This window comes from Rhinichthys klamathensis, unplaced genomic scaffold, assembly GCF_029890125.1.
Source record: "Rhinichthys klamathensis goyatoka isolate OS25496 unplaced genomic scaffold, OSU_Roscu_1.1 h1tg000145l_1, whole genome shotgun sequence".
Lineage (NCBI taxonomy): Eukaryota > Metazoa > Chordata > Actinopteri > Cypriniformes > Leuciscidae > Rhinichthys > Rhinichthys klamathensis.
Genome location: NW_026606680.1, coordinates 301,526 through 316,828, shown reverse-complemented (window position 1 = coordinate 316,828; position 15,303 = coordinate 301,526). Strand labels below are relative to the sequence as shown.

Genomic DNA, 15,303 nt, shown 5'->3' with positions numbered 1-15,303 from the left:
ACTTTTAAAAATAAAGGCTCTTTGGCCTTTATAAAGTTCCTTTAACATTAATGGACACAAATGTTCTTTATAGTAAAAAAAAAAAAAAGTTCTTTCGACTATTAAAATGTTAGTCACACGGAAAAAAAAAAGTTATTTTAAGAACAATTCATTGAAAAGTTGTTGGGAAACAAATATGGTTATTCCATGTCATCACAGCTAAAGTCCCCTTTTAGTACCTTTATTTTTAGGAGTGCATTTACTATTAGAAGCTGGCATGCAGGGCCATTGCAAGCAGGGCAAACGTTGGTGACAACTTTAGGGGCGCCCTGTGGTTTGAACCAAGGGGGACCCATAACCCCCCGGAACATGATTTCAAGGGGCCCCGAATTCCCAAGCTATGTCCCTGTCCAAAATGATTCTGAAAAGACCAAAACATGAATTGCTGGATGCCAGGAAACCATTCAAAACATTGAAAGAGACATTTAAAGCAGTGTTTGTAATGGCAATAAATCTAGGGAATTTCAGGGTATTAAATATTGCTTTAATGTAGGACACAGACAAAGTATACACAAGGAAAAATCATAATTATCCTATTTGAATCTGCCCTTCCACCATATACGACTCATCTTGGACTCTCAGTTCCCTCCTCCACATTTTTTCTTGGGGAGCAGTTCAGTCTTCTGCCACAGACTTGGAGTAGTAATACCAATCACACCGCAAGCAATTCTCTGTCCAGCATTCCCACTGCGTTTACTCTCCTCATCTGAACCCATTCCCAGATCATCCTCCTTCTCATGAACCACCACCGCACGTCCCAGAATGGAATAAGGCCCAAAGAGCTTGGCGTCTGGGAGCTTCAGGAACTGCCTTATAACTCCTTGCTCCGAAGCAAAGTTGCCCAGGTCTCCAGGATGATGAGGGTGGTCAACGCCGTTTGGATTGTAATGAGGACCAACAGTGATGCTGCCTTGACTGAGGTCTCCATACCGATGGATGTGCATGGCACGCTGTTGATGATCGATGGCAGGCAAACCACGGAGGTTGATTTTCACTTCTAAATCTCCATTGGGGAAGAGCTGCTTGAAGAGGATTTGCCCAAAGATCTTTGGCTGGCAAGGTGGCAAATTAGGGCTGGGAGTTACTTCACAAGTGGCATAGATTGTGTTGTTGAACTCCACGACTTCCGGCTGTGGAGCTTCGGCAATCAAACAAACTGGACGTTTAGAGAACTCTCCTCCTTGTATATGCAGCACCAGCAATATCAGAGGGAATATTAGGATGATTTTCTCCATGTTGCTCTTTAAAGCCTACAATGGAGAGTGGATTCAGTGAAATCATGCCATTTGGTTTAAGAATGAAGTATTTTTGATAGAATAAAGGTCAAAGCTTTGTTGCAGGGAGCTTTGAGAGTGGAAGTTACATTAGGTAAAATAGCACAACCGGATTAGTTTGCAAGGGAAAACAATTTGTATTCATATTTGAATTGCCATGTACCCTTGTGAAAAAGTGTGCTAATTTGTATTGAACGTGTACTTGTAGCTAGTACTTAAAATCTTGAAAGTATACAAAAAAAAGAAAAGTCTACTTGCAGAGAACATAACTGATGAAATAAAAAGCCACTGAAGTGTACATACAGTACACTTTCAGAAGTATGTTTCTTAAAGAGTCAAGCACTTTTAAAAAGTTCACTTTGCAATGTAAAACTAAAAGTTTTTTGTACATTGGTTTAATCTTTTTGTTGTGCTTTAAAGTAAAGAATGGAGAGACAAAACACATGCCAAAAACAGAAAAGGTGCATTACCGTATAACTGAAAAGTTGTCCTTAATCCGTGTTGAACCTGATTATGCAGTCACAAAAACACTACCACACTTTATCCGTGTGCAGACTGAACTGGAGTTGAGAGAATGCTCCTTTGCAATCACACTTTTGGCTGCTCTTTTAGGAACTCATGTGGAGCTACAAGTTAACCATGATAGTCTGTTAGCCTGTTAGTCACTAATTAAGTTCACCTGCGTTTCATTTAGCTCCCTTTGTTTGCCTGTGTATACATAACACTCAGTTTGTTCAGTTCTTTGTCTTGCATTGCACAATGTGTTCTCCACTAGATTATCTTCATTGTTATGTGTTTATTAAAATAATACTGTTATAGATTCCTCTTCTCTCCATTTGGTAAATCAACTGTAACTCATTAATTCTTAGTTAGTGTTCAATTGCACGTGAAGTTCATGCTTGACACCACTTCTTATAGCAGATATTCATCTCACATAAGTTGTTCTTTTTCAAGAAACCATTTCTACAGACTCTGTCCCAAACCTGACAAGCCTATATTACACATGCAATTGGACTGTTATTAAATTGTCTTTGCAGACAGAAGTAAAAATGTCTGGGAAATTAATTCTATGGCATTGATTTTAAAATCCACTTTTAGTAGGGTGAATGCAGGTAAAGTGGGACACTTTTTGTTAAATGTAATTTAGATACCTAGATTTTTTTTCTTTTCTTAATTTGTTAACTTAAAGGTCCAGCTTTAATATTTTCAAGTTGATACGTGTTATTTTCAAGGTATACCAATAAACATTTTGAGATCATGCACTCCAGACACATTTCTTTTCAAGTAAAGTGGGCCAGCTGGTCACGCAAGTTGAACCATCCTTGATTTATCAAAAATGATCATGCATCTTAAAAACACATGGTTTATTAACCCATATTAGCAAACAAATAAATTCCACAGCATATTTAACAAAAAGAATATAGGCTAGATATAGGCTATGACGAGTAATATTCATCAGTTCACTCAATGCATGTTTAAAATTCAAAACAAATAGAACATGTTGTGTTGACATTAAATTTGAATATCAGATATCCGAATATGGATGAAAATAAACTCTACAACATATTAAAAATGGGTTCATATTTTAAAGCGTTATATTCTGCATCTACATTTTGCTCCTCTCATCCTTTCTTTAGATTGAACTGAATTCCTCATCTTATTTTCTGCTCTTTCCTTTGAGTATAATTTGAGAATAATAACTGAAGGTTAAAGGTCACCCATTTTACCTGAATCCTACTGGCCCACTTTATCTAATACATTCAGCCAAAGCGGACAGCAATATTTAAACACCTTACAAAAAAACAACTTTAAAACATTTTATTATTTGCATTTTGATTCCCTGTCAACTGTAGTAACAAACAAAACTGTCAGAATAATATACTAATTTGTTTATTTAGCGAGAAACCTTATAATTTAGAAAATCTTATTTGAGAGGTTGTCTACCTTTAACAATGAGGGTGTCCTCCCTTGAGATGTGGCCACACACACCAGTGTCATATTGGATCAACCAAAACTATTTTATCATTTAAAGATAGTGTATCTTTAATTAAAGACCATTGTCTTGCTCGTAAAGTGTAAACCCATTGAGCACAGTACAATCAAACTAAAACGGCCCACTTTACCTGCATTCACCCCACATTTATTTTTAAGAGTGCATTTGCTATTGGAAGCTATGGCCAAAAAGTCTCTGAAAAAGACCAAAACAAAAACATGAATTACTGGATGCCAGGAAACCATTCAAAGGCATTGAAAGTGTTTGTAATGGCAATACATCTATAGAATTTCAGGGTATTAAATATTGCTTTAATGTAGGACACAGACAAAGAAAACACAAGGAAAATCATAATTATCCTATTTGAATCTGCCCTTCCACCATATCCGACTCATCTTGGACTCTCAGTTCCCTCCTCCACATTTTTTCTTGGGGAGCAGTTCAGTCTTCTGCCACAGACTTGGAGTAGTAATACCAATCACACCGCAAGCAATTCTCTGTCCAGCATTCCCACTGCGTTTACTCTCCTCATCTGAACCCATTCCCAGATCATCCTCCTTCTCATGAACCACCACCGCACGTCCCAGAATGGAATAAGGCCCAAAGAGCTTGGCGTCTGGGAGCTTCAGGAACTGCCTTATTACTCCTTGCTCGGAAGCAAAGTTGCCCAGGTCTCCAGGATGATGAGGGTGGTCAACGCCGTTTGGATTGTAATGAGGACCAACAGTGATGCTGCCTTGACTGAGGTCTCCATACCGATGGATGTGCATGGCACGCTGTTGATGATCGATGGCAGGCAAACCACGGAGGTTGATTTTCACTTCTAAATCTCCATTGGGGAAGAGCTGCTTGAAGAGGATTTGCCCAAAGATCTTTGGCTGGCAAGGTGGCAAATTAGGGCTGGGAGTTACTTCACAAGTGGCATAGATTGTGTTGTTGAACTCCACGACTTCCGGCTGTGGAGCTTCGGCAATCAAACAAACTGGACGTTTAGAGAACTCTCCTCCTTGTATATGCAGCACCAGCAATATCAGAGGGAATATTAGGATGATTTTCTCCATGTTGCTCTTTAAAGCCTACAATGGAGAGTGGATTCAGTGAAATCATAACATTTGGTTTAAGAATGAAGTATTTGATAGAATATCAATAGCTTTGAGAATGGAAGTTGCATTAGGTAAAATAGCACAACCAGATTATTTTGCAAGGGAAAACCATATAAAATAAATTGTATTTTATTAAATTTTTTTTAATTGCCATGTACCCTTGTGAAAAGATAGTGTGCTTAATTGTAGTGAATATGTACTTGTAGTACTTAAAATCTTTAAAGTATAATAATAAAAAAATAGGTCTACTTGCAGAGAACATAACATCATTGATGAAATAAAAAGCCACTTACCGGTATGTACATACAGTACACTTTCATAAGCATATTTCTTAACACACACGTCGAGCTCTTTTAAAAAGTGCACGTTGCAATGTAAAACTAAAAGTTTCTCTAAAGAACATTGTTTTAATCTTTTTGTTGTGCTATCAAAATAAGTGTACTTGAAGTGCTGACTAACATAGTACATTATAAGTTGATCTGTCGTATGTTATTCAATAATTAAAATAAAGTTAATATTTTAAATCTTTTAAACTGCAACATCATTACAAATGTTTCACTGCATATATATGTTTAAATACATGACATACAAGTTTAAGTGGAAATTATATTATTTTTATATGTAAATTTTATTTGCCATAAATGCACAGTAAATATCAGTAACGTTACATTCAGCAGTAAACTTAATCCAGATTTGTAAGACAATACAAGTAATTATGAAATTACACATAAAAATGTACTTCAGTCAAACGAAGGACTGTTTCAGCTAACTGCATTTAAAATAGAATTTAAATGCATAAACATGCAATTAAGTATAAAAAAAAACATTACATTCTTGTACGCAAATATATTCTTTAAATAATTGTTTCCATAATATGTACTCTTGCAATATGTACAGCATACTAAAGTGTACTTATTTTTCACAAGGGCAGGTCAAATAAAATACAAAGCATTTATATTTTTTATTAAACTTTTAACTTTAGTTTTAAATCAAGTCAATGTTTGCAAGCATGGAGAGAAAAAACACATGCCAAAAACAGCAAAGGTACATTACCGTATAACTGAAAAGTTGTCCTTAATCTGTGTGGAGAATGAATATTACAGTGACAAAAATACTACCACACTTTATCCGTGTGCAGACTGAACTGGAGTAAAGAATGCTCCTTTACACTTTTGGCTGCTCTTTTAGGAACTCATGTGGAGCTACAAGTTAACCATGATAGTCTGTTAGCCTGTTAGTCACTAATTAAGTTCACCTGCGTTTCATTTAGCTCCCTTTGTTTGCCTGTGTATATATAGAACTCAGTTAGTTCAGTTCTTTGTCTTGCATTGCACAATGTGTTCTCCAGTGAAGATCCGCTTCATTGTTACGTGTTTATTAAAAGAATTGCTGCCATAGATTCTTCTCCTCTTCATTTGGTAAATCAACTGTAACTCATTAATTCTCAGTTAGTGTTCAATTACACGTGAAGTTCATGCTTGACACCACTTCTTATAGCAGATATTCATCTCACATAAGTTGTTCTTTTTCAAGAAACCATTTCTACAGACTCTGTCCCAAGCCTGACAAGCCTATATTACACATGCAATTGGACTGTTACTTATTGTCTTTGCAGACAGAAGTAAAAATGTTTGGGAAAATAATTCTATGTAACATCATTACAAATTATGTCTAAACTTAAATTGTGTCCATATTTTAAAGCGTTATGTTCTGCATCTACATTTTGCTCCTCTCATCCATTCTCCACTCTACAGATTGAACTTAATTCCTCGTCTTATTTTCAGCTCCCTTTCATTTCTTCCATCTCTGACTCGAATTTCTAACGGCACTCATTTCTGTTCTCTAAAAAAAAAGTAGATTATACATGTCAACTAACAACCAAAGTACATCAATTTATTTAATGAATTTGAATATTATTACTTAAAGCAGCACTGAGTAGGAATTCCGTTTTTGTCAAAAAAACAGCGACCCCTAGAGTCGCTGTGGAGTACTTGTACTGTCGTGAATAGCACTCACGCAGAGATGGCTCGCACTCACGGCCGGATCCCCTCCCCCTGTACACCGGTACCTGTTCAGTAGGATGGATGCTGTAACGAGTGGAAATAAGGTATGGCCCCTTTAAGAGCTGCGCGTGCCCTGTTTAACTGTCGGCAGTCTGTATTGTATGTTCGCCTCGAACACCACATGTATACGGTGCCGGGTTATTTCTGTTTGATGCTCATTTTATCAGAATTTTAACAGATCTGTTTTTTGCCGTAAAGCAATTCGTTACCTCGCGAGACCTGATATCACACGATACTTCCTGACACTGAGGCCGGCGGCCCGCCCAAAGTTGCAAGGGTGGTTTTGCGGCTCACAGGCACCAGGGGGGTGCGAGACGACCACCATTCAACACGAAATCAGTAATATAAACATTACAATGACTCCAAAGCTGTTCGGTTAAGGTAAAAAAAGTTACTTAGTTCACCTTTAAAGTTTAAGGACACCGACTTTACATGAATCCTACTGGTTTAATCCAACTTTATCGAACACATTCAGCCAAAACGGGTCAGCAATATTAAAACTCCTTATAAGAAACTGTAGTACCAAACCAGGAACAGTCACAATATTTGTGAGAAACCTTATTTAGAAAATAAAATCTTATGTCAGAGGGTTTTCTACCTTTAACCATAAGGGTGTCCTCCCTTGAGATGTGGCCACACACACCAGTGTCATATTGCATCAACCAAAGCCATTTTATCATTTAAAGATAGTGTATCTTTAATTAAAGAACATTGTCATGCTCTGAAAGTGTAAACCTATTGAGCACAGTACAATCAAACTAAAACGGCCCACTTTACCTGCATTCACCCAACATTTCTTTTTAGAGTGCATTTACTATTGGAAGCTATGGCCAAAAAGTCTCTGAAAAGACCAAAGACAAAAACATGGGAATGTTCGTATTAAATATTCTTTAATGTAGGACACAGAATACACAAGGAAAATCATAATTATCCTATTTGAATCTGCTCTTCCACCAAATCCGACTCGCTCATCTTGGACTCTCAGTTCCCTCCTCCACATTTTTTCTTGGGGAGCAGTTCAGTCTTCTGCCACAGACTTGGAGTAGTAATACCAATCACACCGCAAGCAATTCTCTGTCCAGCATTCCCACTGCGTTTACTCTCCTCATCTGAACCCATTCCCAGATCATCCTCCTTCTCATGAACCACCACCGCACGTCCCAGAATGGAATAAGGCCCAAAGAGCTTGGCGTCTGGGAGCTTCAGGAACTGCCTTATTACTCCTTGCTCGGAAGCAAAGTTGCCCAGGTCTCCAGGATGATGAGGGTGGTCAACGCCGTTTGGATTGTAATGAGGACCAACAGTGATGCTGCCTTGACTGAGGTCTCCATACCGATGGATGTGCATGGCACGCGGTTGATGATCGATGGCAGGCAAACCACGGAGGTTGATTTTCACTTCTAAATCTCCATTGGGGAAGAGCTGCTTGAAGAGGATTTGCCCAAAGATCTTTGGCTGGCAAGGTGGCAAATTAGGGCTGGGAGTTACTTCACAAGTGGCATAGATTGTGTTGTTGAACTCCACGACTTCCGGCTGTGGAGCTTCGGCAATCAAACAAACTGGACGTTTAGAGAACTCTCCTCCTTGTATATGCAGCACCAGCAATATCAGAGGGAATATTAGGATGATTTTCTCCATGTTGCTCTTTAAAGCCTACAATGGAGAGTGGATTCAGTGAAATCATGTCATTTGGTTTAAGAATGTAGTATTTGATAGAATATCAATAGCTTTGAGAACGGAAGTTGCATTAGGTAAAATAGCACAACCGGATTAGTTTGCAAGGAAAAACAATTTGTATTCATATCTGAATTGCCATGTACCCTTGTGAAAAAGTGTGCTAATTTGTATTTAACGTGTACTTGTAGCTAGTACTTAAAATCTTGAAAGTATACAAAAAAAAAAAAAAAAAAAGGTTACTTGCAGAGAACATAACATTGATGAAATAAAAAGCCACTGAAGTGTACATACAGTACACTTTCAGAAGTATGTTTCTTAACAAACGAGTCAAGCACTTTTAAAAAGTTCACTTTGCAATGTAAAACTAAAAGTTTTTTGTACATTGGTTTAATCTTTTTGTTGTGCTTTAAAGTAGTAAAGAATGGAGAGACAAAACACATGCCAAAAACAGCAAAGGTACATTACCGTATAACTGAAAAGTTGTCCTTAATCCGTGTGGAGCCTGATTATTGCAGTCACAAAAACACTACCACACTTTATCCGTGTGCAGACTGAACTGGAGTAAAGAATGCTCCTTTACACTTTTGGCTGCTCTTTTAGGAACTCATGTGGAGCTACAAGTTAACCATGCTAGTCTGTTAGCCTGTTAGTCACTAATTAAGTTCACCTGCGTTTCATTTAGCTCCCTTTGTTTGCCTGTGTATATATAACACTCAGTTTGTTCAGTTCTTTGTCTTGCATTGCACAATGTGTTCTCCACTACTAGATTATCTTCATTGTTATGTGTTTATTAAAAGAATACTGTTATAGATTCCTCTTCTCTCCATTTGGTGACTCAACTGTAACTCATTAATTCTCAGTTAGTGTTCAATTACACGTGAAGTTCATGCTTGACACCACTTCTTATAGCAGATATTCATTTCACATAAGTGCATATCTGACAGTTGTTCTTTTTCGAGAAACCATTTCTACAGACTCTGTCCCAAGCCTGACAAGCCTATATTACACATGCAATTGGACTGTTATTAAATTGTCTTTGAAGGCAGAAGTAAACATTTCTGAGGAAATAATTCTTCTATAGCATCGATGATAAAATCCCCTTTTAGTAGAGTGAATGCAGGTAAAGTGGGACACTTTATGTTAAATGTGTAATTTAGATACAGTACCTAGGTGTTTATTTCTTTTATTTATTACTTTTAACTTTGTCCAACTTTAACATGTACATTTCATAACATTTTTATTTTCAAGGTATATACCAATAAACATTGCGAGATCATGCACTCCAGACAAATTTATTTTCAAGTAGTGTGAGCCATCCCTGATTTATCAAAATTGATCCTGGATCTTAAAAACACATGATTTAACACATTAAACAGCATATTTAACAGACCCAAAAGCATATAGATATAGGCTATGTAGAGTAATATGCATCAGTTCACTCAATGCATGAGTAAAATTCAAAACTAGAACATGTTGACATTAAATTTGATGAAATATGAATATCAGATATCCGAAATTGGATGAAAAGGAACTACACAACATTAAAAATGGAACTACAACACATGCAACAACAAATTGGCTAACTAATTCAATAAAAGGAACATTTAAAATGGTAACCAATTATTTAAATTTTCTGTCGGTTTTCTCTAAACACGGTCAATGAACTTCAATTGTGTCCATATTTTAAAGCGTTATATTCTGCATCTTTTTGCTCCTATCATCCTTTCTTCAGATTGAACTTAATTCCATGTCTTTTCTACTCTTTCTTTCCTTTGAGTATAATTTGAGAATAATAACTGAAGGTTAAAGGTCACCAACTTTACCTGAATCCTACTGGCCCACTTTATCTAATACATTCAGCCAAAGTGGACAGCAATATTTAAACACCTTACCAAAAAACAAAACCCACTAAAACACTTTACTCTTTGCATTTGATTCCGTTAACTGTAGTAAACAAAATGAACTGTCAGAATAATATACCCATTTGTTTGCATTTAGCGAGTAACCTTAGAATTTTAAAAATAAAATCTTATGTCTACCTTTAACCATAAGGGTGTCGTCCCTTGAGATGTGGCCACACACACCAGTGTCATATTGCATAAACCAAAACCATTTTATCATTTAAAGAAATAGTGTATCTTTAATTAAAGACCATTGTCATGCTCTGAAAGTGTAAACCCATTGAGCACAGTACAATCAAACTAAAACGGCCCACTTTACCTGCATTCACCCCACATTTATTTTTAAGAGTGGAGCCATCTGCTACTATGGCCAAAGTCTCTGAAAAGACTAGAGACAAAAACATGGGAATGTTCACGTTATTAGATATTACTTTAATGTATGACACAAAGAATACACAAGGAAAATCATAATTATCCTATTTGAATCTGCTCTTCCACCAAATCCGACTCGCTCATCTTGGACTCTCAGTTCCCTCCTCCACATTTTTTCTTGGGGAGCAGTTCAGTCTTCTGCCACAGACTTGGAGTAGTAATACCAATCACACCGCAAGCAATTCTCTGTCCAGCATTCCCACTGCGTTTACTCTCCTCATCTGAACCCATTCCCAGATCATCCTCCTTCTCATGAACCACCACCGCACGTCCCAGAATGGAATAAGGCCCAAAGAGCTTGGCGTCTGGGAGCTTCAGGAACTGCCTTATTACTCCTTGCTCGGAAGCAAAGTTGCCCAGGTCTCCAGGATGATGAGGGTGGTCAACGCCGTTTGGATTGTAATGAGGACCAACAGTGATGCTGCCTTGACTGAGGTCTCCATACCGATGGATGTGCATGGCACGCTGTTGATGATCGATGGCAGGCAAACCACGGAGGTTGATTTTCACTTCTAAATCTCCATTGGGGAAGAGCTGCTTGAAGAGGATTTGCCCAAAGATCTTTGGCTGGCAAGGTGGCAAATTAGGGCTGGGAGTTACTTCACAAGTGGCATAGATTGTGTTGTTGAACTCCACGACTTCCGGCTGTGGAGCTTCGGCAATCAAACAAACTGGACGTTTAGAGAACTCTCCTCCTTGTATATGCAGCACCAGCAATATCAGAGGGAATATTAGGATGATTTTCTCCATGTTGCTCTTTAAAGCCTACAATGAAGAGTGGATTCAGTGAAATCATGTCATTTGGTTTAAGAATGTAGTATTTGATAGAATATCAATAGCTTTGAGAACGGAAGTTGCATTAGGTAAAATAGCACAACCGGATTAGTTTGCAAGGGAAAACCATATAAAATAAATTGTATTTATTTTTAATTGCCATGTACCCTTGTGAAAAGATAGTGTGCTTAATTGTATAAAATCTTGAAAGTATAAAAAAAAAAAATAGGTCTACTTGCAGAGAACATAACATTGATGAAATAAAAAGCCACTTACCGGTATGTACATACAGTACACTTTCATAAGCATATTTCTTAACACACACGTCGAGCTCTTTTAAAAAGTGCACGTTGCAATGTAAAACTAGAAATATCTTTAAAGAACATTTTAATCTTTTTGTTGTGCTTTCAAGTACACTTATTTAGATGTGTTGACTAACATAGTACATTATAATTTGATCTGTCATATGTTATTCAATAATTAAAATAAAGTTATATTTTAAATCTTCTAAACGGCAACATCATTACAAATGTTTCATATATGTTTAAATACATGCAAGTTTAAGTAGAAATTATATTAAAGGTATATTTTATTTGCCATAAATGCTCAGAATATCAGTAACGTTACATTCAGCAGTAAACTTAAACCAGATTTTGAGGACAATATAAGTAATTATGAAATTACACATAAAAATGTACTTCAGTCAAACGAAGGACTGTTTCAGCAAACTGCATTTAAAAAAAAGAATAGTCATGACAATGCATAAGCAATTAAGTATAAAAAACATTACATTCTTGTACGCAAATATATTATTTTTAAATAACTATTTCCGTAATATGTACTCTTGCAATATGTACAGCATACTAAAGTGTACATATTTTTCACAAGGGCAGGTCAAATAAAATACAAAGTATTTATATTTTTGATTAAACTTTAGTTTTAAAACAAGTCAATATTTGCAACCATGGAGAGAAAAAACACATGCCAAAAACAGCAAAGGTACATTACCGTATAACTGAAAAGTTGTCCTTAATCCGTGTGGAGAATGAATATTACAGTGACAAAAATACTACCACACTTTATCCGTGTGCAGACTGAACTGGAGTAGAGAATGCTCCTTTATACTTTTGGCTGCTCTTTTAGGAACTCATGTGGAGCTACAAGTTAACCATGATCTGTTAGTCACTAATTAAGTTCACCTGCGTTTCATTTAGCTCCCTTTGTTTGCCTGTGTGTATATATATATAGCACTCAGTTTATTCAGCTCTTTGTCTTGCACTTCATTTGGTAAATCAACTGTAACTCATTAATTCTCAGTTAGTGTTCAATTCCACGTGAAGTTCATGCTTGACACCACTTCTTATAGCAGATATTCATCTCACATAAGTGCATATCTGACAGTTGTTCTTTTTCAAGAAACCATTTCTACAGACTCTGTCCCAAGCTTGACAAGCCTATATTACACATGCAATTGGACTGTTATTTAATTGTCTTTGAAAGCGGAAGTAAAAATGCCCTGTATTTTCAGATTTATAGAGAGAGCAGTGCAAAGTCTTGTTAACGCTAACTTTGTTTTTCCCATCACCATCAATTCCCAGCCACGACCAATGATCCAGTTGCTATTATGTAGCTTGTTAGCCGTGCCATGGCTGTGTAATTACCTGTGTCTGTGGCAATGATTGTCTTCTGCACTAGCTGATTCATTACAGTAAATTATCATAGTCTGTAAAGGAGATACGAGAGCTCCTTAAATTCAGAGACTCCATTTAAGATTTTCTCAATACAGTTTTTGGGGATATACGAATATTGGATAGAAAATTAACTTTTGTTGTAAGAATCCCATCACATCGAAAATTTCCTTTATAAAAAAAGACGTGTGCTTTTGTATACTGAATGTGCACTAGTCAAGTCACCTTTATTTATATAGCGCTTTATTTTTCAAGCAGCTTTACAGTGATGACAGGAAAATTATGCATTTTGACAGTTGTTCACTGAAGTCAGATCAGTGTTGATTCAGTTCCTTTGTAAAGATCATTAATTAAACAAATCTGTACTGTATAAAGCGCTATATAAATAAAGGTGACTTGACTAGTGCACGTTCAGTAAGCACACTTCTTTTTTATAAAGGAAATTTTCGATGTGATGGGATTCTTACAACAAAAATGACAATTTTGTCATTATTTATTCAAACATAATCGTTCAGCTCAGTTCAATTCTCACACAACAGCATCAGTACAGTCAGATCAATAATATTGTTGAATATAAAGTGTCAGGCCGGAGGCGAAAGTGGCAATGAATCCAAACTCTGTCACAGTGACAGAATGGAGAAAAATAAATAAATAAATAAAATGTACTTGTAAAATATAATGTAATTTCTATGAAACATTGTATGTCATGTATTTAAATATGTGTATATGAAGTTGCAATGTACATTTAAAATATATTAACTTTAAATTTAATATCAAATAACATAAAGTCAACACATCAAAATAAATGTAATTATTTAAAGCATGACAAAAGACAATGATTTATAATGTAGCCTAGCCTGCTTAAAATGTAAAGTAAAACTTCTAATGACATTACAAAGTGCACTTTTTAAAAGAAACAGTCATGACAGTAGTCTAACTGCTCACTTAAGTAGCCTTTTATTTAATTAATGTAATATTATCTGCAAGTATACTTTTAAAAAAAAGAAACAATACATTCAGTCCGCTCCTAAGTGTAGGCTACTTCTTTTTCACAAAAGTAACTGAAGTTTTCTTTCACGTTTGCTAAAAATATTTTATAGCGACACCTAAATAAATAAAACACATGTAGTTTCATGTAGGCCTATATTGTATGAAAATAAAATAATTGGCTGTGTTTTCATGTAAATTATGTAATTTGTATGTAAAGTCCTACAGATAGCTATGGTGAGTTTAGAAAATCCAAGGACACAAACTCTGTAGAGCCCAATCAGCCCATAGGGTAGAGCCCCGTGCGGTGAAAGCAGGAACTGCAGCACTGAGAGGGGGCGGTCGTTTTATTTGGCCCTAGATATAATATCCTCCGGGTCCTTCATGACGATCATCCACAACGTACATTATTTAGCATACTTCTCTTTTAATATTTGGCCAAAATACACGGAGAACTGCAATGAATAAAAGGCATAAACAGAGGCGGGTGGTGTGTTTATCCTTAGTGCACTTGAAATAATAATGATGAGGTAAGTACTTCCGGTCGCCATCTTGTCTTTTAGCCGTATGTGTGTGTGTGTGAGAGAGAGCAGCGGCTGCGTTGGAGTAACCGACAAACTCTTTCCTCTTTTACCTTATTAATCTTTATATTGCGAGATGTCAAAACGGCATCGGTTGGATTTAGGCGATGATTATTCGTCGAGCAAGAAGAGATCTTCTGACGGGTATGTTGAGCTTGAGGAGGGTTTTATCTGTCCGCTGAGGAGGGAAAGAGCTGCTAGGTTGCACTAGCATGCTCACACTTGTGCTGGTGTGGCTTTATAATAGCAAGGATTCTGACATCGTTGCTAATAAATAAAATACATAAAACGCACAGCTGATATCCACATAGGTTATTGTAACACTCAGGAATGCGGGTTGTTTGCTCAGTTGCGCGCGAGTCTTTGTGACTAGTGCCGATAGCACGTGCGCTCACAATACTGCATGGGTCTGCTCGCGCGTGCACAACAGCAGGTTGACGTACAACACACACTATTTACGTTTCACCTGCTTTCTTGATTCGTTACTTTCTAGTTCTGGCTCGGTGTGTAAAGAAGCAGACATGAACCCTGTGTGGAGATATAACGTTACACAAAGATGTGTTTTGAAGAAGGCCGCTAAACGAACACTAGACTAGTGTTATATGTTGTGTAATCCTGACTTTTGCCGGTGTCGGAATGTAAAGCCGCGTTTCCACCGCAGGAACTTTACCCAGGAACTAGGAACTTTGGCCTGGTACTCGGTGTGTTTACACCGCAGGAACCAGGGTCTAAATGAAGTTCCGGGTAGATATTTCCCCCTCCGAAAGTCCCTGCTCGCGAGGTAGTACTTT

The 15,303-nt window shown here is 36.9% G+C and overlaps 5 protein-coding genes across 5 annotated transcripts in view; 1 reads left to right on the top strand and 4 right to left on the bottom strand.

Moving 5' to 3' along the window:
- Positions 1–609: 609 nt before the first annotated feature.
- Positions 610–1,828, bottom strand: LOC130090449 (extracellular superoxide dismutase [Cu-Zn]-like). Its single transcript, XM_056257824.1, has 2 exons — positions 1,784–1,828; positions 610–1,289 (listed from the first exon to the last, which is right to left on the bottom strand). The coding sequence occupies exon 2, from the start codon at positions 1,272–1,274 to the stop codon at positions 618–620; it is 657 nt and encodes a 218-aa protein (XP_056113799.1). The 5' UTR covers positions 1,275–1,289; positions 1,784–1,828; the 3' UTR covers positions 610–617.
- Positions 1,829–3,603: 1,775 nt separating this feature from the next.
- On the bottom strand, positions 3,604–5,500 carry LOC130090448 (extracellular superoxide dismutase [Cu-Zn]-like). Its single transcript, XM_056257823.1, has 2 exons — positions 5,463–5,500; positions 3,604–4,382 (listed from the first exon to the last, which is right to left on the bottom strand). Exon 2 carries the CDS (start codon positions 4,365–4,367, stop codon positions 3,711–3,713), a length of 657 nt encoding a protein of 218 aa, XP_056113798.1. The 5' UTR covers positions 4,368–4,382; positions 5,463–5,500; the 3' UTR covers positions 3,604–3,710.
- A 1,893-nt stretch (positions 5,501–7,393) lies between these two features.
- LOC130090447 (extracellular superoxide dismutase [Cu-Zn]-like) lies at positions 7,394–8,668 on the bottom strand. Its single transcript, XM_056257822.1, has 2 exons — positions 8,615–8,668; positions 7,394–8,125 (listed from the first exon to the last, which is right to left on the bottom strand). Exon 2 carries the CDS (start codon positions 8,108–8,110, stop codon positions 7,454–7,456), a length of 657 nt encoding a protein of 218 aa, XP_056113797.1. The 5' UTR covers positions 8,111–8,125; positions 8,615–8,668; the 3' UTR covers positions 7,394–7,453.
- A 1,842-nt stretch (positions 8,669–10,510) lies between these two features.
- Positions 10,511–11,252, bottom strand: LOC130090446 (extracellular superoxide dismutase [Cu-Zn]-like). The gene has a single exon (XM_056257819.1). The coding sequence runs from the start codon at positions 11,230–11,232 to the stop codon at positions 10,576–10,578; it is 657 nt and encodes a 218-aa protein (XP_056113794.1). The 5' UTR covers positions 11,233–11,252; the 3' UTR covers positions 10,511–10,575.
- A 3,233-nt stretch (positions 11,253–14,485) lies between these two features.
- Positions 14,486–15,303, top strand: part of dhx15 (DEAH (Asp-Glu-Ala-His) box helicase 15) — a 62,744-nt gene continuing 61,926 nt past the window's right edge. Inside the window, exon 1 of the mRNA XM_056257826.1 lies at positions 14,486–14,656. Within this exon, the coding sequence (XP_056113801.1) occupies positions 14,589–14,656 (68 nt within the window). The 5' untranslated portion in view covers positions 14,486–14,588. The remainder of the gene's footprint in view (positions 14,657–15,303) is intronic.

Bases quoted from the DNA above. Each gene is read 5' to 3' on its own strand.
- LOC130090448 (XM_056257823.1), bottom strand. From the start codon at position 4,367: ATGGAGAAAATCATCCTAATATTCCCTCTGATATTGCTGGTGCTGCAT.
- LOC130090449 (XM_056257824.1), bottom strand. From the start codon at position 1,274: ATGGAGAAAATCATCCTAATATTCCCTCTGATATTGCTGGTGCTGCAT.
- LOC130090447 (XM_056257822.1), bottom strand. From the start codon at position 8,110: ATGGAGAAAATCATCCTAATATTCCCTCTGATATTGCTGGTGCTGCAT.
- LOC130090446 (XM_056257819.1), bottom strand. From the start codon at position 11,232: ATGGAGAAAATCATCCTAATATTCCCTCTGATATTGCTGGTGCTGCAT.